The sequence below is a fragment of the Salmo salar genome, chromosome 18 (assembly GCF_965601325.2).
Source record: "Salmo salar chromosome 18, fSalSal1, whole genome shotgun sequence".
In the NCBI taxonomy this organism is placed as follows: Eukaryota; Metazoa; Chordata; class Actinopteri; order Salmoniformes; family Salmonidae; genus Salmo; species Salmo salar.
The window spans coordinates 8,980,291-9,006,685 of NC_138308.1; the positions used below are offsets into that span (position 1 = coordinate 8,980,291).

Below are 26,395 nucleotides of genomic sequence, written 5' to 3' on the forward strand. Positions count from 1 at the left end.
TTTTAAGGCAAAGTATAAGGAAGTTATATTCCAGTCTGGTAGGTGGAAGTAATGCAACATTTATTGAATGCCAGCCACCGTTCAACCTAATCAAAGAAGAAGAAGAAGAAGAAGAAGAAGAAGAAACAGCAGCAGCTCACATGGCAGGGGCGTGTTTGCCATGTTCATGACAGCCTGCGAGCTGAGCGCTGCGCAGATTGCCAAGCGTGATCAACAAAATCAAGACATTTGCAGAAACTGGCGAAAAAACCACAGCATACTATTTCTCTGCAATATGTTTATTTTTTTTTAATATATATATATATATATATTCAAAAAGCCAATTTTACAAGGGATTGCAAATGTGTTTTACCTAGCTACATAAGTTAACTGCCATTACGCAGCCTACCTGCGCAAACCATTTGTATGACGCCCTAAAGCAACGTCATAATACAAGATGGCAGCCACCGTTGGGAGACTACTAAAGACCTCTGTAAGTTCATTTAAAAATATATGTTCATGTTACCAGTAGTAAATGCAAACTGTATAATGGCAATTTATAATTTCGTTGAGCAATATAAATTGGCAATGCGAATTGTAAGAAGAGTTGCAATGTGCCTCATCTGAGAGCTTGACCGCAACGTCACTGTGACTGCGTGACCGTCTTCAGAACAGATCCCTCTGCTCAAAGGCTTAGCAGCTAATGCCAAATTAAGTAAAAACTCTAAATATACAATCATTTGTTATACTAAGTGTCTAATGCTCTTCAGCGCCAATAACAGTTGTCACGATGTGCAATCTATCTCTCTTGCCCTCTTTAACGTCAGTGTTAATTTTGGCCCTCTTAAAACAAATGTTATTTAGTCTAGTCTTATTCGATTTGACCAATATATATATATATATATATATATATATATCTCATTAAGTCTTAGGGCCATTTTTTGGCATTTGAATAATGATTTAATCTAGGTATTTTCAAAATCACAAACAGTGGGCCATTTTAGTCAACTAAATGCCCTTTAATATTTGTCACATTTTCACATCACATTTGTATTGCCTCGTTAACCTATAGTAAACACACAGTGCCTTCAGAAAGTATTCACATCCCTTCACTTTTTCCACATTTTGTTGTGTTATAGCATGAATTTAAAATGGATTAAATTCAGATTTTTTTTTGTCAATGCCCTTCACACAATACCTCATAATGTCAATGTGGAATTATGTTTATTAAATTTACAAATGAATAAAAATGAATCTTAAATGTCTTAAGTCAATAAGTATTCAACTAATTTGTTATGGCAAGCCTTAATAAATTCAGGAGTAAACATTTGCTTAACAAGTCACATAATAAGTTGCATGGACTCACTCTGTGTGCAATAATAGTGTTTAACATGATTTTTTAATGACTACTTAATCTCTGTACCCCACACATACAATTATCTGTAAGGTCCCTCAGTCGAGCAGTGAATTTCAAACACATATTTAACCACAAAGACAAGGGAGGTTTTCCAATGCCTCCCAATGAAGGGCACCTATTGGTAGATTGGTAAAATTTTAAAAGCAGACATTGAATATCCCTTTGAGCATGGTGAAGTTATTATAGTGAACAAAAATGCGACAATTTCAAAGATTTTACTGGGTTACAGTTCAAATAAGGAAATCAGTTAATTTAAATAAATTCATTAGGCCCTAGTCTATGTATTTCAAATAACTGAGAATACAGATATGCATCTGTTGGTTGCATCTTTATAAAAAAATAAGTAGGGAAGTGGATCAGAAAACCAGTCAGTATTTGGTGTGTCCACCATTTGCCTCATGCATAGCGACATATTTTTTGCATAGCGTTGATCAGGCTGTTGATTGTGGAATGTTGTCTGTTCGTCCACACGACACCATACACGTGGTCTGCGGTTGTGTGGCCGGTTGGACGTACTTCCAAATTCCCGAAAACAATGTTGAAGGCGGCTTATGTTAGAGAAATTAACATTACATTTCTGGCAACAGCTCTGGTGGACATTTCTACAGTCAGCATGCCATTGCATGCTTCCTCAACTTGAGATATCTGTGGCATTGTGTTGTGTGACACAACTGCACATTTTAGAGTGGCCTTTTATTGTCCCCAGCACAAGGTGCACCTGTGTAATGATCATGCAGTTTAATCAGCTTCTTGATATGCCAAACCTGTCAGGTGGATGGATTATCTTGTCAAAGGAGAAATGCTCACTAACAGGGATGTAAACCAATATGTTCCCAATTTCAGAGAAATACGTTTTTTTGTGTGTATTGAACATTTCTGGGATCTTTAATTTCAGCTCATGAAACATGGGACCAACACTTTACATGTTGTGTTAATATTTTAACTGTAATTAAACTTTGGATGGTGTATCAATACACCCAGTCACTACAAAGATACAGACTTCTTTCCTAAATCAGTTGCCGGAGAGGAAGGAAACTACTCAGGGATTTCACCATGAGGCCAATGGTGACTTTAAAACACGTACAGAGTTTAATGGCTGTGATAGGAGAAAACTGAGTATGGATCAACAACATTTTAGTTACTCCACAATACTAACCTAATTGACAGAGTGAAAAGAAAGAAGCTTGTACATAATAAAAATATTCCAAAACATGTATCCTGTTTGCAACAAGGCACTAAAGCAATACTGCAAAAAAATTGGCAAAGCAATTCACTTTTTGTCCTGAATAAACATTGTTATGTTTGGGGCAAATCCAATACAACACATTACTGAGTACAACTCTCCACATTTTCTCCGTACTTATATATATTGCAAGACCTGAAAATGGTTGTCTAGCAAAGATCAACAACAAATTTGACAGAACTTGAAACATTTTGAAATAAAAATGGGCAAATGTTGCACAATCCAGGTGTGGAAAGCTCATAGAAATTTACCCAGTTTACAGCTGTAATCACTTCCAAAGGTGATTGTAATATGTATTGACTCGGGGGTTGAATACTTATGTAATAAAGATATAGTGTCTTACTTTTTATTCATGTTTTACAAATGTTCAAATTTTTCTGCCACTTTGACATTACAGTATTTTGTGTAAATCGTTAACAAAAAACGACAAATCCATTTTAATGCCACTTTGTAACACAACAAAAGGTGGAAAAAGTCAAGGGGTGTGAACTTTCTGAAGGCACTGTAATCACTGACTTCCATGTGCACAAACATACATCGCCTTGTCCTACCAACATATTTTTCTGCATAACATCCTATTCTCTTCCCAACAGCAGACATATGAAAATCATATTCAGTATAACAATTATCTGGCCATGTCAATTCCTAATTCAGCCTACATAGATATTACATACAAAACAAACAGACGTGTAGCACAATCACCAGATCCGTCACTCGGTCGCTTTGCCGTTGTTATCAACGGTCGACAGACACCGCAGCCACATTGATGTCCAAAAGTAGAACGGGAGTTAATGACTGTTCGCTCAGTGATACAGTCAAGTCACTAAATCTTGAGTCACGAGTACCAATGGCTGAAGTCCGAGTAACAGGGCTCGAGTCCTGGTCCAAGTGCTCAAGTCTGTGGACTGTCTATGTCACGGAGTCCACATTAACTCAAAATATAGTTATTTACCCAGTCAGATGTAGCGTAGTGGCAAGAAGAATTGTCAAATTGTTTGCTATCCCTTTTCTTTTCTTTATGTGCCACCAAGTATTTGCATATAGGCTACTGGTAATGTTACCAGGGCCATGCTCAGTTGCAAAACGTTCTCGAACGTTGCAGATAGAAATTCCATGAATAGAGCAGACGTTATTCCCTTTTCAACATGTCAGAGAGGCATGTTTGTTCTACGTAGCATTTTTCAATCTGAACGTTCCAAAACGTTGCGTCCTTCTGAACGCGCCCCCAGGTTATTAGCTATAGCTAACTAATGAGGTAACATGATTGAAAAAGGTGCAGCCTAAACAAATGGTTAACGGTTCTGTCCGCAAGTAGCCTAGTTTTAGAACGGCCCGCTATAGGCTTTATGAATGTAAAATGCTGCTGGCCAATGCACAATAGAAAAAAACATAGCGCAGGTATTATGAGTCATATCTTTTTATGGTAAGGGCTAGAATCAATACGTTTTCTCTGAGGAAAAGAGGGACAATTGGCTATATTGACACCAAATAACCTTGTAATAAAATGCAGTGGGGAAAGTGGGAGGTTTGAGCGAGACTACAAATTAAAAGACAGCCTACTTTTCTATACTCAAGTGAGAGAAAAATATATACGTAGCCTTGCTGTTTTACTATTAAACTCAATGCTGCTATTGTTTTTAATTTCGTAAAGAGACGTGTTTCTTAACTAGGAAAAGGGTATCTAACTAGAAGGCTCGTGGTGACTGGTTAGCTACGGGGAAGCAAGAGTCGCCTTATTACTTATTACAGAAAGTCTCTCCAAAAACTCATATCCAGTCCATTTAGTAGTCCGATTTTAGTCCCACAGATAATTTCATCTCGTTTTAGTCAACTGAAATGAAAAATAATTTGAGTTCATTTATATTTATTTTCTGGGTCTATTTTAGTCAGTCTCGTAAATTGCCACAGAAAAATACATGTTTGCCGGATATTTTAATCCATTTTTGTTGATGAAATGAACACTTCACATCAAGGTAAAAGTTGCATCTGGAGGACTGAAAGCAGCTTTGCCACATGGAACTTCAGTGAGCAAGGCCTCAAGAATTCTCACCTGTCCTGCACTGCAGAAAGCCTGTTTATCCACCAGTAGGTATTGACTGTAGACCTTCAGGACAGGGAATGAAGTTGATCAAAGTGAGAGAGAGATGCACTTCTTGTCATTGTGATGTAAATATAGAATCAACATTATTCATTTAATATCTTTCTCCCTATAGGTACTGCTAAGTGGGCTCCAGCTGTCACTCAACATGCACCACATTTTAAAGCAACAGCTGTCCACAATGGCGAGTTTAAGGAGATGGGTCTAGATGACTTTAAGGGCAAATACCTGGTTCTTTTCTTCTACCCACTCGATTTGTGAGTACCGCTATTCCTCTGGAAAGACAGGAATGAATTGCTTTGATTAGCTGCATGTGGTGTACACAGTAGACAATCTGTGACTTTATTCATCTTCAGAATTTAAGGAATTATTTAGCGGCCTATGCTCTTTGCACTACAGATACCTAAGCAAGAGATTGTGGATGTGACATTCAATATATGTTTTTGTAAACATTTCTTTGTCTCCTTACAGCACATTTGTTTGCCCGACAGAGATCATCTCGTTCAGTGACAAGGCCAGCGAGTTCCATGACATCAACTGTGAAGTGGTGGGCGTGTCAGTGGACTCTCACTTCACCCACCTGGCATGGATAAACACCCCACGCAAGGTACAGTGGATGTACATAGACTTACCATTATTCTATATACATACAGCCGCTAGTGAAAGTCAACACACCCCTTGCACAGTCTTCACATTTTTGCTACCTTAAAATTCAATCTAAAAAGGGAATATGTAGATTTTTTTTGGTTTCTAATTAATGAAACATTTAAAAACATAAGATGTCTTCACACCGTAGAGTTACTTGGTGGAAGCGCCTTTGCCAGCCATTACAGATGTGAATCATTTTGAATAAGATTCTGCCAACTTTGCACAAGTTCTGTAAATTTGATTGGGAATCATTAATGGACAGCAATATTCAAACCTTGTCTCTGATTTTCAAGCAAATTGAAGTCAAATCGGAGACTGGACCACTCAGGAACACTCGACACCTCTTGTAAAGCCATTCTGGTGTGTCTTTGAACTTAAAGGTCCAATGCAGCTGTTTCTTTCTCAATATCAAGTAATTTCTTGGTAACAATTAAGTACCTTACTGTGATTGTTTTCAATTAAAATGATCAAAAATAAACCAAAAGAGTTTCTTAGCAAAGAGCAATTTCTCAAGCAAGAATTTGGCGAGGACTGTCTGGGAGTGGTCTGGGTGGGGAGGGGAAAACTGAAAAACAGCTGTTATTGGCAGAGAGGATTGGAACTCTCTTGTCTATCAACTAATTTACTGCCGGAGGCAGGCCAAAACTCCATCCCAACAAAATAGGCTGAAATGGTGCTAATAGACAGGCACTGTACCAATAGATCCTACTGCTCACCTACAAAGCCCTCCATAACTTTCTGACCTGCTCCACACACACACACTCCCTCCCACTGTCTCTGCTCCTCTGACTCTGGACTACTCACCATCCCAAAGACAAGACCATGGGGGACTGGGCATTCAGCTCCACTGCCCTCAAACTCTGGAACTCTGCAACTCTGACTCCATCACCAGTTTCAAAACCAGCTTTCAGAACCCACCTGTTCAGTCTGGCTTTCCCCTCAACTTAGCTTGCCCCCTTACTCAGCCCTAGCTTAAGCTAAGTAGCTTCTATTTCAATTTGAATTGTTTTATCCCTGTTTTTCGTTTTTTACACTCTTTGCTCTACAGTGTCCTTGTTTTTTTTTTTTGAAAGGTGCTTTAAATCCCATATAGTATAATTATACAGACAGTGTTCCATAGAGACACAAACAGCAGTTGTGTGGCTACATGCTAATCATTTGTCATGGCGTCTTATTCTCAGGCTGGAGGTTTGGGTGAAATCCACATCCCCCTGCTGGCAGACCTCAACAAACAGGTGTCCAGAGACTATGGTGTACTTCTGGAGGGCCCTGGCATTGCACTGAGGTACAGTAACTATGGGTGCGTCCCAAACGGCAATATACAGTGCATTCGGAAAGTATTCTGACCCCGTCAATTTTTCCACATCTTGTTACGTTACAGCCTTAATCTAAAATGGATTAAATTGCTTTTTTCCCCCTCATCGATCTACTACACACAATACCCCATAATGACAAAGCAAAGACATTTTTTTCGAAAGTTTTGCAATTTTATTACAACAAAAAAAACATAAAAATATGACATTTACATAAGTATTCAGACCCTTTACTCAGTACTTTGTTGAAGCACCTTTGGCAGCGATTACAGACTTGAGTCTTCTTGGGTATGACGCTACAAGCTTTGCACACCTGCATTTGGGGATTTTCTCCCATTCTTCTCTGCAGATCCTCTCAAGCTCTGTCAGGTTGGATGGGGAGCGTCGCTGCACAGCTATTTTCAGGTTTTTCTAGAGATGTTCTATCGGGTTCAAGTCTGGGGTATGGCTGGGCCACTCAAGGACATTCAGAGACTTGTCCCGAAGCCACTCCTGCTTTGCCTTGGCTGTGTGCTTATGGTCATTGTCCTGTTGGAAGGTGAACCTTCACCCCAGACTGATGTCCTGAGCGCTCTGGAGCTTGTTTTCATTAAGGATCTCTATGTACTTTGCTCCGTTAATCTTTCCCTCGATCCTGACTAGTCTCGCAGTCCCTGCCGCTGAAAAACATCCCCAAAGCATGATGCCACCACCACCATGCTTCACCGTAGGCATGGTACCAGGTTTCCTCCAGATGTGACACTTGGCATTCAGGCCAAATAATTACATTTTGGTTTCATCAGACCAGAGAATCTTGTTTCTCATGGTCTGAGTCCTTTTAGGTGCCTTTTGTCAAACTCCAAATGGGTTGTCATGTGCCTTTTACTGAGAAGTGGTTTCCATCTGGCCAATCTACCATAAAGGCCTGATTGGTGGAGTGCTGCAGAGATGGTTGTCCTTCTGGAAGTTTCTCCCATCTCCACAGAGGAACTCTGGAGCTCTGTCAGAGTGACCATTGGGTTGTTGGTCACCTCCCTGACCAAGGCCCTTCTCCCCCGAATGGTCAGTTTGGTCGGGCAGCCAGCTCTAGGAAGAATCTTGGTGGTTCCAAACTTCTTCCATTTAATAATGATGGAGGCCACTGTGTCCTTGGGGACCTTCAACTCTGGGACCTTATATAGACAGGTGTGTGCCTTTTTCAAAATCATGTCCCATTCATTGAATTTACAACAGGTGGACTTCAATCAAGTTGTAGAAACATCTCAAGGATGATCAATGGAAACAGGATTCACCTGAGCTCAATTTCGAGGGTCATAGCAAAGGGTCTGAATACTTATGTAAATATGTTATTTGTTTTTTATTTTTAATACATTTACAAACATTTCTAAAAACCTGTTTTAGCTTTGTCATTATGGGGTATTGTGTGTAGATTAATGAGAAATCAGTTAATCAATTTTACAATAAGGCTGTAATGTAACAAAGTCACTTTCCAAATGTACTTTCCAAATGCACTGTAGTGTATAGGATGTGTTCATGTTACAGTTGAAGTCAAAGTTTACATACACCTTAGCCAAATACATTTCAACTCAGTTTTTCACATTTCCTGACATTTAATCCTAGTAAAATTTCCCTGTCTTAGGTCAGTTAGGATCACTACTTTTATTTTAAGAATGTGAAATGTCAGAATAATAGTAGAGAGAATGATTTCTTTCTTTCAGCTTTTATTTCTTTCATCACATTCCCAGTGGGTCAACAGTTTACATACACTCAATTAGTATTTGGTAGCATTGCCTTTCAATTGTTTAACTTGGATCAAACATTTTGGGTAGCCTACCACAAGCTTCCCACAAATAGCTGGGTGTATTTTGGCCCATTCCTCCTGACAGAGCTGGTGTAACTGAGTCAGGTTTGTAGGCCTCCTTGCTCGCACACACTTTTTCAGTTCTGCCCAAACATTTTCTATAGGATTGAGGTCAGGGCTTTGTGATGGCCACTCCAATACCTTGACTTTGTTGTCCTTACGCCATTTTGCCACAATTTGGGAAGTGTGCTTGGGGTCATTGTCCATTTGGAAGACCCATATGTGACAAAGCATTAACTTCCTGATTGATGTCTTGAGTTGTTGCTTCAATCTATCCACATAATTTTCTGTCCTCATGATGCCATCTATTTTGTGAAGTGCACCAGTCCCTCCTGCAGCAAAGCACCCCCACAACATGTTGCTGCCACCCCCGTGCTTCACGGTTGGGATGGTGTTCTTCAGCTTGCAAGCATCCCCCTTTTCCCTCCAAACACAACGATGGTCATTATGGCCAAACAGTTCTATTTTTGTTTCATCAGACCAGGGGATATTTCTCCAAAAAGTACAATCTTTGTCCCCATGTGCAGTTGCAAACCGTAGTCTGGCTTTTTTATGGCGGTTTTGGAGCAGTGGCTTCTTCCATGCTGACCGGCTTTTCAGGTTATGTCGATATAGGACTCGTTTTACTGTGGATATAGATACTTTTCCTCCAGCATCTTCGCAAGGGCCTTTGCTGTTGTTCTATGATTGATTTGCACTTTTCGCACCAAAGTACATTCATCTCTAGGAGACAGTATGCATCTCTTTCCTGAGCGTTATGACGGCTGCGTGGTCCCATGGTGTTTATACTTGCGTACTATTGTTTGTACAGATGAACGTGGTACCTTCAGTCGTTTGGAAATTGCTCCCAAGGATGAACCAGACTTGTGGAGGCTTTCAATTGTTTTCTGAGGTCTTGGCTGATTTCTTTTGCTTTTCCCATGATGTCAAGCAGAGGCACTGAGTTTGAAGGTAGGCCTTGAAATACATACACAGGTACATCTCCGATAGGCTAATTGACATCATTTGAGTTAATCAGAAGCTTCTGAAGCCATGATGGAATGTTCCAAGCTGTTTAAAGGCACAGTCAACTTAGTGTATGTAAACTTCTGGCCCACTGGAATTGTGACACTGAATTATAAGTGAAATAATCTGTCTGTAGACAATTGATGGAAAAATTACTTGTCATGCACAAAGATGTCCTAACCAACTTGCCAAAACTATAGTTTTAACAAGACGTTTGTGGAGTGATTGAAAAACGAGTTTAATTAACTCCAACCTAAAAGTGTTTGTAAATTTCCAACTTCAACTGTAAATACATATTCAGACCATAAACTGCCTCGAGTAAATCAACATCGAATTTTAGACGCTGTATATCATATGGATTTCTACTATGACATTTAATACTTTTCCATTGTCTGTTTGTCAATCAGGGGACTGTTTATCATTGATCCAAATGGGGTGGTGAAGCACATGAGTGTCAACGACCTGCCAGTGGGCCGCTGTGTGGACGAGACCCTGCGTCTGGTGAGGGCCTTCCAGTTTGTGGAGACTCACGGTGAAGTGTGCCCTGCTAGCTGGACCCCTGACTCTCCTACGGTGAGGCCACTCCCCTTCACGCCCTCCGACGTCAGAAATAAATACAAGCACCAAAGTCTTGGTCTCATCAGTTCTTCTTTTTCAGATCAAGCCAACTCCCGAAGGTTCAAAGGAGTACTTTGAGAAGGTCAACGACTAGAGGACACACTTCACAGCTTAATATTCAATAAATTATCCACAACTGGAAAATAAAATAGATTCACCAAATATTTTCTATTAGGTTTAGATTAAAAAAAAGGTGCATTTGTGTTCAAAGCAATCAGAAATAAAGACTAAGTTGTCAGAGTTGAAACATTTCATCCTGTTAGCTAGCTTCATGAACTTAATGTAATAAAGTTTCCCTTTCATCACATTGCAAATATTGAGCCTACATGTGTTTGCATGGTTCTAAAATTTAAAAGGTGAATGAATATTGTAAAGAGATTAGAGGTCTGACAGTGTCAAAATAAGGAACAAAAGCCACCACACCAGTTTTATTCTACTGATTTTAAAAAGTGTGATCATACAAAGACTGTATTTTCCCAAAACAGTGTTCAAAGAATGTTGCTTCTGGTCTTTGATAGTTGAAAAAAAGAAAGGAATCAGTTACAATGTATAAGCCAGACAATGTAACCATTTACAAACCATGCCTGTATAACCCCTGTACATAAAGATGTTTATTTCGTTCATTTTTTACAGCAAGTTAATTAATATGCAGGTTTAAAATGTCTTGACATATAGTACACAACATGAGGTGCCAAAAATCAACTTCAGTATTGGAAATGAGAAAGGTATTGCCACTTCTCATACATTAAGGTACATACTGTATTTACAGCAACAAAAAGTTTAAAACACTGCAGCACTGTATGTAGCTATGAACACATCTAGTTAAGTGTACATAAATGTCACTTCTGTGGAAACTAGCACAATTGCCTCTTTGTCTGACATTCACGTTTCAGGTTATGAAAACCAAAGATAACGTGAGGGACATGGCTGACCAAAGAATGGGGAGCCGTTTAAAGCATACAGCAAACCAAATAAACAGTCAGTTTGTCATCTCACTCTTTGGCAAGCAGCCAGCACATACTTCTTTGAATTTGAGACTGCTACATGAGATGTCCACAACCAGGGAAAGTGAAAGAAATGTAGATATATACCGAATGGCCAAACAAAATGAAATTTGATAAGCATATGTTTCAATGGAAACTTCATGCAATTTCAGGCAAGATAACAGCGCCACCCTCCCCATCCCAAGCACCAAAACAGAAAAAAACTAAATATATATTTTTGTTTATAACCAAATGATTTAAAAAAAAGCCCCCCAAAAAACCCTGTAGTAAATCTGTACAACCAAAATACATTTGAGATCTACATCTAAAGTTACATTATTAAGGTTATATACACTTTTTCCCCCTATCCATATATTATCTTTACAAGTAGACTTCATTCAAACCCAAACATTAAGAAAACATAAGCCTAAGTGGGAAATTGAATCACATCAAACATCCATTTAAAACAATCTGTCATTTATACTGTACTTCAAAACTAACTGTTGATCACTCGTTCCTTTCGCAAATGTTTTTTTCCCCCATCTATACAGCAAACTTCAGATCTAAAATATTTATCTTGGTTGGTTGATTTTAAACTACTGTATTTGGAAATTAGATCGAACCATTCCCATATTTTGACTAACTCGGATAAGTTAGTATAACATCCAGTATATGTTAAATGTCTAGTGTAGCTAGTAAAAATGAATGTGAAAGTCAGAATACAATAATATAATGGAATTCTGAGTGACAGTAATACAAAATAGAATCAAGTCAGAGCATGGACGCAAACCCAACTCTCCAATATTCTAATACAATAGAACAAAGGCTTTCGATATGGCCTCTTCACTGAAGAGAGCTAGACTAATCCATAATAAAGATCTTTATGTTCTCTGGTGGTGGGTGGGACTGGATTGGAAAGGAGAAGCCATGTTACGTTTTGAACAGCATGTGCTTCAGAACGTTGGTTGAATGCAATTGATAAAAACAGAACCGGTTAGAATTTTCTTTTTCCCGCAGTTTTGCTCTTGTACAATCTTTGTTTTGCAACATTCAAATTCATTCAGAAAAAGGAGAACTACATTTGTACAAAGTGAGATACCGCAAAAAAAAACGTAAAAAAAAAACTTAAAAAATGTATGTTGGGGAAAGCGTCAGCTGATCTGTGGATCCCTTGCTTGCATCTGTCCTAGTCAATTTTCACATTTGTGTAGATCTTCCTCACGAAGGCACTTGTTCCCACATACCCAACAGCTCCTACAAAAGATATTGTTGTAATGTGTCATTGCATCAATAACCATGTAGGTTTGCCACGCTGAGCTACATTTAAAGATTATTGCGTTTACGGAATAACCTCCAAAGCCTAAACTGTAATATCATAAGAATTCCAATACTCGGATCAAATCAGATGCTGTGAAAAGATAAGTAGAACTCACCACACATAATTCCCAGAGAAGAACTAAACACTGCCATGTAGCCAAAGTAAAAGGATGTCTGGAACAGACCATACATCCTGAAACAGATGGGACAAAACAATTGTCAGCGGAAGTAATACACAGGAAGACACTGCTGAAACATCTTTCATACACATACAGTACTGTATGTGGGGATGGGCATTTGAAAAAAAATGTCTATGTTCGAGCACTTTCATGAAAATATTGGAGTACTCGCATGTTAGCGTGAAATGAGGCTGAAGGCAAAAAGTTTGCTGCATACTATCCAATTACACAACTGAAAACAAAACTTATGGTCCAAATGCAGATCTCAATATCAAATCATTTCAGTGTAACAAGTATCTTATTGTAATTGTTTTCAATAAAAAAAATATATATCTTAAACGGGAAACGAAGATTCTTAGCAAAGAGTAATTTCTCAAGCAAGAATTTTGATAGGACTGTCTGGGAGTGGTACCTGAGTGGGTAGGGTAAAACTGAAAACTAGCTATTATTAGTAGAGAGGTTTGGAACTCTTTCTTATTAGTCTATTAACTTAATCACCAGGCAGCCCAAAACTCCATCGCACAGCAGGCTGAAATTTCAGGTGGTCTTTTCAAACAGCTCTTACACTAAATGGGCATGATCATAATTTTCACAATTTCACAGTATTATTCCAACCTCAGATGGGTTAGCTGACAACGTCACGAAAACGATTCACACGCTTCAATGGGACAGTGAAGTCCGTGAGTTGTGATTCTGGATGGCCAGATATCTACCAACAATGACAAGAAACTGCCTTGTGGGGAATCGTAAGTGACTTGTTTTAGCTAGTTTCATCTAGTTCTTGATACCATGTCTTGTTTTTAGGTGTTTTAACTATTTCATGTCAATGCTAATATGGCTAAAATTAGCTAGCTAGCTAACCAAACAACTAACAATGTATTTGAAAGACAAAAAAAAGTGCCCATTGTGCAAATATACTTATGATTTCAATAAAAATGTTCACTGTACCTGACATAGTACAAACAATAAACACATCTCAAGAGTGAAATTCTGTCAGTGATTATATATTTACCTGCTAAACAGTTCAATTTGTACATTGAGTATTTGAATTGAGTACTAGCACCCATCCCTAATCTATGACAGAATGCTTTAGGGTTACACAGTCTGTTTTCTACAGTCAACAGATGATTTACTTCAGTTGTGTACAATATGTATTTTATATAATAAAAATTATATTGGAACTCACTTTGTTTTGAAGAAATAGTAGTAAAAGGAGTACATGTAAACATAAACTGCAGTGGATGCAGCAGAGAGAAAGCTTGTCCATTGCCTGAGAGGAGAGAAAACATGGAGAACTTAAATTAAAAAGCACAGATACCATAGCCAGCCTGAGGATAGTGTGTTACAGTATATTTTGTGTTCAGGAAAATCCTCAATTCAGCTGTGTTGTAGTTCTTAAGCTAGACATGCAATTATACTTACGCCTAATCACACCAAGTGGTGTATAAGGACCCTCCATTTAATTAATGGAATTAATCAATTTAATTCATTAATGATTCATGTAATCATAGAGACAAGTACATTCATTGCTGGCTCTGTCTTTAACTCACCATCTGTAGTCCTCAGCATTGAGGAGGAAGTAAGTGCAGACAATTGTGACACACACGGTGACAATGCAGAGGATAACCAGGACCAGCATCATGAACCCGTACACGTAGTAGATCTTGTAGGCCCAAAATGAAGTGAAGATGAAGTACCTGGAAAATAAGAAGCAAACAATGCATTTCCACTTCCAGCCATGCACAGGTTTTATATGGTGAATTATCGATCTGCTAAATGCAGACGTACAGGTAACTGCCAAAACAAAGGAAACATCAACATAAAGTGTCTTAATAGGGCATTGGGCCACCAAAACAGCTTCAACGTGCCTAAGCATAGATTCTACAAGTGTCTGGAACTCTATTGGAGGGATGTGCCAGCATGCTTAAAAAAAAAAAAAAAATCCATAGAATTTGCTGTTTTGTTAATGGTGGTGGAAAATTCATAGACGCCGCTCCAGAATCTCCCATAAGTGTTCAATTGGGTTGAGATCTGGTGATCGAGACGGCCATGGCATATGGCAGGGTTCACCAACTGGCGTCCGCGGGCGAATTTATTTGGCCCCCCGAAGTTCTTCGCAAAAACATTGTTGGACATAAAAGACTGAAAAAATTAAATCAAATCGGCTCCAGGTGATTTTAATCTAGGAAATCTGTTCCAAAGTATTTCCACGCATAATATAGATATATGTGTGACCGTCTACAAAATGTAAGCAAGGTGTGAAATGATTATGTTTTAGTCAAATATTATATCTGTTTGGGCTGCTTGCGGTCAATTTACAGTCTACAAATTGTTTGTAATTATGTTCCAGCCTCCTGACCATCCGCTCAATACAAAAATTGGCCCGCAGCTGAATCTAGTTGATCCCTGGCATATGGTTTACATCATGTCAAACTCATTCCACGGAGGGGCGAGAGTCTGCAGGTTTTTGTTTTACTGGATTGATGAATTAAGGTCGATGATTAGTTAGGAACTCCCCTCACCTGGTTGTCTAGTGCTTAATTGAAAGGAAAAAACTAAAACCAGCAGACACTAGGCCCTCCCGTGTAATGAGTTTGAAACCCCTGATTTACATTGTTTTCAGGCACATCAAATTATTCAGTGACCACTCGTGCCCTGTGGATGGGGGCGTTGTCATCCTGGAAGAGACCACTCATCAGGATAAACATGAGTCACCATAGGTTGAAGGTGATCACTCAGAATGGTTGTGTATTTATTTGCATTTACCTTTCCCTCTAAGGCAGGGTATCCTAACACTCCTCGTGCCCACCCCAGATGTTTCATATTTTTGTTTTAATCCTAAACTGGCACACCTGATTGAATTAATCACCTAATCATCAAGGATTTGACTATTTGAATCAGGTGTGCTAGTTTAGGGTTAAAACAAAGGTGTGAAATGTCTGGGGGGGGGGGCTATGAAAGGGTTGGGAAATTCACCAGAACCCTAATTTACTCATGTATTTCCTTTATTTAGGTAGTTACCTGTTTCTAGTATAGTGAGGCAGGACTTACATTTCAATGAAAATTGAACCAAATGGAAGGATTCCTCCCAGACAGACAATGACAGCTGGCTCCATGAACCTGGAAAATGTGATCATTTACAATCAACCCCCAACACTAACAGAGTGTCACCAATAGTCTACAATCAGAGATAGGAGATAAGGAGAAAACACAGTCCATATCAGCACCCAAATAAACAAACACTTGGGCCTCCAATAAATATTTTAAAAAAATGTCACACATACATAGCTATAATTCAGTAATGCTGTACAAAAAAGATCAGAGTCATAGATACCATTTCTTCTCAGGGATTGGCCGTGGCACGGCATTGACTCGACAAGGAAAGTTGGGCTGGCCAGAGAGGTTTCTTCCCAGAATGGTCCCCACAAGATTGAGTGGCAGGATAACAAACAAACAAATACAGCAAACAGCCACCTGATAACAAAATGCAATAGTAGAATCCATGAGAAAGGTTTCATAGTGAGAGCAAACAATTCCAAAAAGAAACCTTTTAGTTAATTTGATTTACACACTAATAGGAAGACGGAATAAATCGGCATTTCTAGGAGAGAACATTTGCTAGTTGTTTAGGCAGGTGTTGGCTAAGCGGAGGGAGTGGGCGTCTACACTCTAAACTCACCATGGTGCCAAAGGGGATGGCTCGGGAGGCATGATAGTACATGGCGATGAAGTTGATGAAGAAGGCTGTCCCACACACCATGGCAGGGATCAGGAAGGCCCCGATAAACATCTGTTTAATCCATCGTCTGCCTATAGGATCAAATATCATCAGTTATCATAAGGGTGCACATTATGGGTGAATTACAATAATCCACCATGTGTTATTTACACAATCACACTGACAATGTAGCCTAATTTGTCAATACCCATGTCAATAGGTTTCAAACAGTATTATTCTACACCAGGTATTACAAACAATGGTTTGACAACCCAAGCTGCATGTTCAGGTTAAGAAAATGTCATTGGTGACAATATTCTGTCGGCAAAACTGCCCTTGCAGAGTGCAGTAACAATAGAATTGTGCTGTGTAGGAACTGAGTTTCTATTTTTAAGAAAAACCCTTACATACCTCCTTGTTTTGCATACAAACTTCCGCCAAAATAGCCATTGACGGGAGAGGTGGCAGCATACACAAAGATGGCTGTGCTCAGCATGGATCCTCTCCTGTAGAGACAAAATGCGAAGCGGCAGTGTCCCCCCGCGCTCACACACACACACACACACACACACACACACACACACGTTAGACAGCAGTGAAGAAACACACTATTAGGTTTCTATCTGTAGGTGGCGCTCATCACTTACTCGGTGTACAGATCCTCAATCATGGCCACGATGATGACGATGAAAGAGACCGAGAAGATCTGGCATCCAGAGCCAATAAGGGAGGAGAAGATCATGGGGTGACTGGACGGCCGGAACACGTCTCCATGGACCTGCTTCCACCCATACTCATCCCCCAGGTCCCTGTCCTGCAGCAGGAAGAAGCGGGAAAGGGCCAGGTGTACATTAAGACAAAAGGACATGCAGCTAGCCAAAATCAGACGAAGCACTGGAGCCTAAACTGTTACAGCAAAATATTAAAGTGCATGTTGTTCAATGTAAGTTCCTGTCATTAATGCTACCGAGGCCATGAAACGTTACCATGTCATCCATTTCCTCCTCTTTGCTGTATCTAGCATAGTCTTTTCTTAGCGTTCTCATCAGGATCATGGACACCAGGCCAACCAAGAAGATAACCATCATGAAGGAGTTGAAGATGGAAAACCAGTGAATCTAAAGAAGAAAAAAATTGTTTCATTACCACACCACGGGGAATATCAAAAATACACAAGCAGAACCCATCCCTAGATTCTTCTGCTTGATTATAGAACATGACACCCTTGAGAATTGTTCAAACAGGCTGACCACTTTTCCTGTATTGTGCAGTTCAGTGCAAAATTGCATTATTTTTCTGATAAGAAGAAACTTACTCGGTGTTGGAAAAAAGATGGATCAAGATACTTGTCAAATCTGTCTTCAAACTTCACATCTGACTTCTTCCACTTCACCTGTGGTAAAAAAAATAGTTTTACTCAATTGTTCCTTTGGCGAATGAGCCACGTATGGATGACGACGTAGGTGACCTTACTTTATGTAAAACAATATAAAGCTCTGTGTGGGAAATTTCACCACACTTCAAATACGTATTCAACCCTGTCTATAATAGAAAAATAGTCCCATTTCCCCATCTCTGACAAGAAAATGCAAATACTTACAGAGTATGACATTGCAATTCTTGTGTTGGGCACAAGCTTGACTTTGCCTTCACTTGTCAGGTTGACATCGACAATACGGTTGCCATTGAAGCCGATCTCCAATTTCTTGTAAGTCCACAGATAATGATCCTCTCCATTTTCATCTGCCTCACCGACAATTCCTAGAATATAGAGAGGTGTGGGATGAGTGCACTGCTACCAGAAATGTACTGGTAACTTGGCAAGTCTGGTGTGGAATGCAGTAAGCAGATCCAGGGCCAAAGTCTATATTTATTCATTCTCAGAATATTCTACACAAAACTCTGTCAAAGTAGAAAAAAAAAAAAAAAAAGATTTTTTTTTATATAAGTAAAATAGTCGTTGCATAAGTAGTGAGCCCATTTGTTTAAGCAAGCCTAAATTCAAGAGTCAAATTTGGCTTAACAAATCACATTTTAAGTTACATGGACTCACTGTGTGAAATAATAGGGGTTGACATGATTTTTGAATGACCCTTCCTCGGTCCCCCAAACAAATCAAATTTTATTGGTCACATACACACGGTAAGCAGATGTGTAGCGAAATGATTACGCTTCTAGATCCGACCGTGTAGCAGTATCTAACAGGTAATATCTGACAATTCCACAACAAAACCTATTACACACAATATAGTAAAGGAATGGGATAAGAATATATAAGTAGAAAATATATGGATGAGCAGTGACAGAGCGGCTAAGATGCAATAGATAGTGACGGATACAGTATTTACATATGAGATGAGTAATGCGAGATATGTAAACATTATTAAAGAGGCATTATTAAAGTGACTAGTGATCCATTTATTAAAGTGGCCAGTGATATCAAGTCTGTAGGTAGGCAGCCGCCTCGCTGTGTTAAACAATCTGATGGCCTTGAGATTGAAAAACAGCTTCTATCTCTCTGTCCCAGCTTTGATGCACCTGTACTGACCACACCTTCTGGATGGAAGCGGGGTGAACAGGTAGTGGTGGTTATTGTCCTTGATGACATTTAACATAACATTTGTAAAGGTCCCTCAGTCAAGTATTGAATTTCAAGTCAACTACAAAAGACCAGGGAGCTCTTCCAATGCCTCATAAAGGAGGCCAGTGATTGGTACATGGGTAACAATAACAAAATCAGACATTGAATATTTCTTTAAGCATGGTCAGTTAATAATTATGCTGTGGATTATGTATGAAACCACCCAGACACATGAAAGATCGCCATCCTTCTGAACTGAGCAGCAGGACAGGAATGAAACTGCTCCAGTGATGTTATAATGAGGACATTGGTGATTTTAAACATCTACAGAGTTAAATGGCTGTGATGGGAGAGGGTTGAGGACGGATCAACAACATTGTAGTGACTTCACAATAATGACCTAAATGACAGAGTGAAAAGAAGAACACAAATATACAAAATATTCCAACAGACGATGCAACAAGGCACTAAAGTAATACTGCAAAAAGGAATACACCTTTCGGCCTAAATGCAAAGTCTTATGTTTGGGGCAAATCCAACACGTCACCGAGTAACTCCCACCTTATTTTCAAGCATGGTGGTGGCTGCATCATGGTATGGGTATGAAGAGGGCATGACAATGCCTCTCGCCTCTAGGGAGGTGGAAAAGTTTTAGGATGGGCCCTCAGATCCTCGAAAAGGTTATACAGCTGCACCATTGAGAGCATCTTGACTGGCTGCATCACAACTTGGTATGGCAACCGCTTGACATCCGACCCCAAGGCGCTAGAGGGCAAAGTATGTCTGGTGAGTATGCAGGCCATGAAAGAACTGGGACATTTTCAGCTTCCAGGAATTGTGTACAGATCCCTGCGACATGGGGCCATGCATTATCATACTGAAACATGAGGTGATGGCGGCGGATGAATGGCATGACAATGGGACTCAGGATCTCGTTACGGTATCGCTGTGCATTCAAATTGCCACCGATAAAATGCAATCGTGTTCATTGTCCATAGCTTATGCCTGCCCATACCATAATCTCATCGCCACAATGGGGCACTGTTCACAACGTTGACGTCTGCCAACCGCTCGCCCACACAACGCCATACATGTGGTTTGCGATTGTGAGGCCGGTTGGACGTACTGCCAAAATCTCTAAAACGACATTGGAGGTGGCTTATGGTAGAGAAATTAACATTTAATTTTCTGGCAACAGCTCTGGTGGACATTCCTGCAGTCGGCATATCAATTGCACACTCCCTCAACACTTGAAGACATCTGTGACAAAACTGCACATTTTAGTGTGGCCTTCTGCCCCCAGAACAAGGTACACCTTTGTAATAATCAGCTTCTTGATATGCCACACCTGTCAGGTGAATGGATTATCTTGGCAAACGCTCACTAACAGGGATGTAAACATATTTGTGCACAACATTTGAGAGAAATAAGCTTTATGTGCATATGGAAGATTTCTGGGATCTTTTATTTCAGCTCATGAAACATGGGGCCAACACTTTACATGTTGCGTTTATATTTTTGCTCAGTGTATCTGCATTTACCGTTTTTGCACTCATCACATACGTTGTTGCTACTGTTTATGATCGGTCACTTTATTTCTAGTTATATGCACATATCTACCTCAATTACCTTGTACCCCTGCACATTGACTCGGTACTGGTGCTCTGTGTCTATAGCCAAGACTCATTGTGTATTCATTATTGGGTGTTTAACTTTTCTATTTTTTCTCACTGCATTGTTGGGAAGGGCCCGTAAGTAAGCATTTCACTGTTAGTCTACACTGGTTGTTTTTAAGAAGCATGTGACAAATATAATTTGATTTGGATGCTTGACATTGGAAAATACTGGGGAGTTCCAGAATAAAAAGTATACGGGATAAAGCTAAGTACATGCAAAATCCTTGAGGAAGACCTGCTTTACACCAGCGACTGGGAGAAGAATTCATCTTTCAGCAGGACAATAACCTACAACACAAGGCCAAATCTACACGGGCTCTGCTTACAAAGAAGACGGTGAATGTTCCTGAGTGGCCATGTTACCGTTTTGACTTAAATCTGATTAATCTATGGCAAGACAAACTGCCATCTAGCCATGATCCCCAACATCTTGACAGAGCTTGAAGAATTTTGAAAAGAAAAATAACAGAGTGTTTTGTGTAGATGAAAATAGTTTAAAAAAGTGACAAATCATTCTCACTTTGTAACACAAAATGTGAAGGAATCCAAGGGGTCTGAATACCTTTGCAAGGCACGGTATATAATGGCAGCTGTTTAGCCAATGTATACTACAGGACCAAGAGTATATGGACACCTGCTCGTTGAACAGCTCATTCCAAAATCATGGGCATTAATATAGAGTTGGTCCCCTCCTTGCTGCTAGCCTCCACTCTTCTGGGAAGGCTTTCAACTAGATGCTGGAACATTGCTGCAGGGACTTGCTTCCATTCAGCCACAAGAACATTAGTGAGGTTGGCACTGATGTTGGGCGATTAGGCCTAGCTCGCAATTGGCGTTCCAATTCAATTGGCGTTCCAAAGGTGTTTGATGGGGCTCCGTGCAGGCCAGTCAAGTTCTTCCACACCGGGGCCTCCCGAGTGGCGTAGTGGTCTAAGGCACTACATCGCAGTGCTGAGGCACCACTACAGGCTCAGGTTCGATCCCAGGCTGTGTCACAGCCGGCCGTGACCCCCATGAGGTATCTTACAATTGGCCCAGAGTCATCCGGTTTAGGGGAGGGTTTGGCAGGGGGGGATTTCCTTGGCTCATCGTGCTCCAGAAACTCCATGTGGCGGGCTGGGTGCCTGCAAGCTAACTTTGGTCGTCAGTTAGATGGTGTTTGCTCCGACACATTGGTGCAGCTGGCTTCCGGGTTAAGCGAGCAGTGTTAAGAAACAGCGCGGCTTGGCAGGTCAAGGACGCATGACTCTCGACCTTTGCCTCTCCCGGGTCTGTTGGGGAGTTGCAGCGATGAAACAATTGGATATCACAAAACCGGGGAGAAAAGGGGGTAAAAAATAATAAATTGTTCTTCCACACCAATCTCGATAAACCATTTCTCCATGGACCTTGCTTATTTTGTAAGTCGCTCTGGATAAGAGCGTCTGCTAAATGACTTAAATGTAAATGTGCACGGGGGCACTGTCATGCTGAAACAGGAAAGGGCCTTCCCCAAAACTATTTCCACAAAGTTGGAAGTACAGAATCATCTAGAATGTCATGGTTTGCTGTAGCGTTAAGAATTCCCTTCACTGGAACTAAGGGGCCTAGCCCAAACCATGAAAAACAGCCCCAGACCATTATTCCTCCTCCACCAAACTTTACAGTTGGCACTATGCATTCGGGCTGGTAGCGTTCTCCTGGCATCCGACAAATCTAGATTCGTCCGTCGGACTGCCATATGGTGAAGCGTGATTCATCACTCCAGAGAACGTGTTTCCACTGCTCCAGAGTCCAATGACAGCAAGCTTTACACCAATCCAGGCGACGCTTGGCATTGCGCAGCCTTCCCTGTAGCTCAGTTGGTAGAGCATGGTGTTTGCAACGCCAGGGTTGTGGGTTCGATTCCCACGGGGGGCCAGCACAGAGAAAAAAATAAATAAATAAATAAATAATGTATGAAATTGTATGAAATGTATGCATTCACTACTGTAAGTCGCTCTGGATAAGAGCGTCTGCTAAATGACTAAAATGTAAAATTGCATGGTGATCTTAGGCTTGTGTACAGCTGCTCAGCCGTGGGAACTAATTTCTTGAAGCTCCCAACGAACAGTTATTGCACTGACGTTGCTTCCAGAGGCAGTTTAGTAGTGAGTGTTGCAAATGAATAGACAAAAACATTTTTTGGGCCTACCACTTCGCGGCTGAGACGTTTCTACTTCACAATAACAGCACTTACAGTTGACCAGGGCACCTCTAGCAGGGAAGACATTTGACCGATTTACTTTTTGGAAAGGTGGCATCCTATGACGGTGCCACGTTGAATGTCACAGAGCTCTTCAGTAAGGCATTCTACTGACAATGTTTCCCTATGGAGATTGCATGGCTATGTGCTAAATTTTATACACCTGTCACCAATGGGTGTGGCTGAAATATCTGAATCCACCAATTTGAAGGGGTGTCCACATAAATAGATACTTTTGTATATATAGTGTATGATTGTTTCCCTTTAAAAACAGGTCATAGACCATGATTGATGTCTTGGTTACCTGTACCAAGTTGAAAACATAATAAATCTGTAGTAAGGCTAGGCTGATTCACATTACAACTATAGGCCCAATGACAAGATCTGCTGTGAACCCAAATACAATGAAGTCCAGGAAAATGTGGTTTGTAGGCACCATTCAATGTAGAAGACCTCTATGTTTAAGACCTTCCTCAATACAGAACTGGGCCCTTCTCAGCCATGGTGAACTAGGCTTTTCCATAGATAACCTTTGTAATGGTCAAACTACTTGCTATAAAAACCAGTGTGAGGCAACAGATAAGCCCAGAAAAGTAGAATGTTCGAAATCAACATTTGGATGCTTTCTTTTCAACTGCCTCTGGAGCATGACTTTGAATCCTCGTAACTAAATTACAGGACAAGTCGCAACAGGCTGTGTAGCAAGATCACTCACCCCAGATGGGTAAGTCATCAATGTACATTTGGTACCAATAGTGATTCTTAATGGCATATACAAAGGCATCCCGTTTGGCTTTGTCCAGCTCGATTTCACAGTACGTTGTTTGCATGACTTCATCTGTGAGAACAAAACATAAAGTGTTGGTATTAGTATGGCATAACACACTACAAGAAGAAATGCAAGTGTAGGCTGCTTTTGGATCTAACCTCATGCTAGTTAAGAATATATTGACTACTCCAACTCAAACAATGCTGATCAAATAGTGACTAATAATATGACTCTTTATTAAAAAGGTACAGCTTCCTGTGGGTGTAGCTTTTTGGATACCTTTGAACTTGATGTCTAGGCCACTGAACTCCAGCTCGACTCCCTGCAGAGCCTCTCCTAGCGTTTCATGGTAGTGGCTAATGGTCTTTTTGGTGCCCACACAGAAGGGCAGGGAGAAGTACTTGTATGTTTCTTGTCTGTTGTGGTAAGGCCCCACCGTATTCATCCATAACACCACCTCTTCTTTATCTGTGTACTACAAAGGGGAAGAAAGACATTACACATTTCAAACATGCTATATTTGTTTTACTTGTCGTCAGATGGCACCATTCGGTATTCTATTCAGTCAACATGGTAGTCTATTCCAAGCAGCTTCCATCCATAAAGATAATCAGGTATCAGCTGTCTGTGACAAAAATACATAAAGTTACTATTTAATGACCCATGTCAAAACCAATGCACACATGACATACAAGCACGAGTCAACAGCAACGAACTGCATACAGGTCTTTTCAACCTGAGTGACAGCTATCAAGTTCAAGCACTGTCGTTAGTCGTTTTCATCTTGCCAGTTATGGGCAGAGCACAATGTAGATACAACAACGTGCTTTATCAATGCAAAAACTCTACTGATCACATTTACACTGACAACATGGCATTGGTAACTAAGGATGTCTGCATGCAGCTAGCTGGTTGTGTAGTCAGTTAACGTTACCTAGCCAGATTTTCCTTCAGCGCTAAATGCGGATGCAAACTTATTAATAGATGGCTACGGTACTAGATCAGGTTGAAGCATGATCCAACCACAAATCAAGACGTGCAAAATAATGTCATTCCCAATTGTACCAGAAAACACGGAAGGCGGTTTGCGTTTGTCTTGACCATTGGATGTCCTACATAGAATGACAGGCCTGAATAGCCGGATATGCAGTCTTCGCACTGACATACTAGCTAGTTGGCTAGGGCATATTCCTAGCAGATATTTTTGAATATTTAGCTAACTAGAAAGTAAAGCAACTAAATAACCAAATGCTATGGATGGCTTGTTAAGCAAATGATTGCCCTCAATCAGATGTAGCTAGGCCTACTACTATGCACGGATGTCACTGGCTGGCTAACTACTGTTTGCTAGCTTCTTTACTTGCTAGTTAGCTTCTTTACTTGCTAGCTAGCTTCTTTACTTGCTAGCTAGCTTATTTTCTAGCTAGCTTATTTTCTAGCAAACGTTAGCTAGCTAATGCTACGTGGTCCCCTACGTTAACTTGTTCGCGAACGTTAGTTCTTGTATTAATTATTTATCAACCTTTAAAGTGTTTAACCTAAAATATTAACTGCATACATTATTCCTCGTATCTCAAATATAAGCTAATCGGTTGAATAATATAGCTAACGAGCCACAACGTCCATTATTTTCACCACCACACACAAGGCTTCTCATTTTCAATCGGCCTCAAATGATCTTACCGTGTGTTCGTGTTCATCTGCCTCGATCGGCATTAATAACTCGGCAAACGAAAAAAAGGCCACAACTGCAATCTTCCACCTGGAAGACCCCATCCTTTTCTGGGGGAAAGTTTACAGATTTGGGATGTTAGCTTTCTTAGGGCTATCCCACCTTCTTCCTGGTTGTATGACAGTGGCAGTTTTTTAGGATGCTCTTCAGACGCATATGGCGTAAATTGCATCACGAGCTCACATCGCATTCGCATGTGATTGATGCGAACATGTCACATGGCTTGTACTCGCCAATCAAAGTCGAAGACGATGAAGAAATCGTTGAATAATGTAACTCCGGTTGTTGGCTTACACGTTCCGCCACTTTCAGCCACGTCATCCGACTGCGAGAACCAGAATTGCCTCACCTTTGTGTGCATATAACCTGAAACCTGGTCCACTCAAGTGTGCAACTGCAGCCCGTAATTCGGGGCGTTCCTGCATGTGGCCATCCTTGGATCTGCAGGAACGCCCCCCCCCCCCCGAGAATCCCATTGGTTCCTTCATGAACCCCGCAAGCAGAAACCCCCCTTATGAATGTGGGTCAAAAGGGAAATAAAAGTATTATCTGAGTTTTTTTCACTCACGCATGGCAGGTCCGTTGTTAACAGAACTGCGAGAAAACATTGCCCGACGGGTGGGGCGAAGGACACTGTATACCGGTCGCCCCCCGCCTCCCGCTAGTACAGCAGGTGGGAGGCTGGAGCGACACAGTGTGCTAACTAGCTAGTTTAGTTATACACATTTTTGCTACTGGTGTTTAATAGCTATTGGTAGCTACTGTTGTCGCCTCGCCTCTTCTTCTGCAGGGTTAATCGGCAGTTGGCATCCAATGTTATGGTGCATTACCGCCATCTACTGTACTGGAGCGCCCCTGCCTCCCGCCTATGTACTGGAGTCATAGCTTAAAAATGGACCAATAGACGTATAAAGAGAGGTTCCTGCAGATGCAGGAATGCCCACATGCAGGAACGCCCCAAATTGCGGGCTGCAGTTGCACCCTTCTTGGGCCACTTCTCATGTATGATTATTGCAGCGTTGGAACTAGAAAACTCAGCAATTTTCGACAGAGTT

At 40.6% G+C, this 26,395-nt stretch overlaps 2 protein-coding genes across 2 annotated transcripts; one reads left to right on the plus strand and one right to left on the minus strand.

Moving 5' to 3' along the window:
• Positions 1-224: 224 nt before the first annotated feature.
• On the plus strand, positions 225-10,475 carry LOC100194723 (thioredoxin-dependent peroxide reductase, mitochondrial). Its single transcript, XM_014154251.3, has 7 exons — positions 225-472; positions 4,613-4,724; positions 4,853-4,994; positions 5,209-5,344; positions 6,567-6,670; positions 9,951-10,116; positions 10,202-10,475. The coding sequence occupies exons 1-7, from the start codon at positions 437-439 to the stop codon at positions 10,253-10,255; spliced, it is 750 nt and encodes a 249-aa protein (XP_014009726.1). The 5' UTR covers positions 225-436; the 3' UTR covers positions 10,256-10,475.
• Positions 10,476-10,757: 282 nt separating this feature from the next.
• LOC106576812 (transmembrane 9 superfamily member 3) lies at positions 10,758-25,593 on the minus strand. Its single transcript, XM_014154250.3, has 15 exons — positions 25,292-25,593; positions 23,888-24,083; positions 23,555-23,677; positions 17,959-18,119; positions 17,674-17,751; positions 17,345-17,476; positions 17,006-17,172; positions 16,770-16,864; positions 16,320-16,450; positions 15,975-16,114; positions 15,692-15,760; positions 14,191-14,337; positions 13,827-13,910; positions 12,578-12,654; positions 10,758-12,398 (listed from the first exon to the last, which is right to left on the minus strand). Exons 1-15 carry the CDS (start codon positions 25,382-25,384, stop codon positions 12,331-12,333), a joined length of 1,761 nt encoding a protein of 586 aa, XP_014009725.1. The 5' UTR covers positions 25,385-25,593; the 3' UTR covers positions 10,758-12,330.
• Between the last annotated feature and the right edge of the window lie 802 nt (positions 25,594-26,395).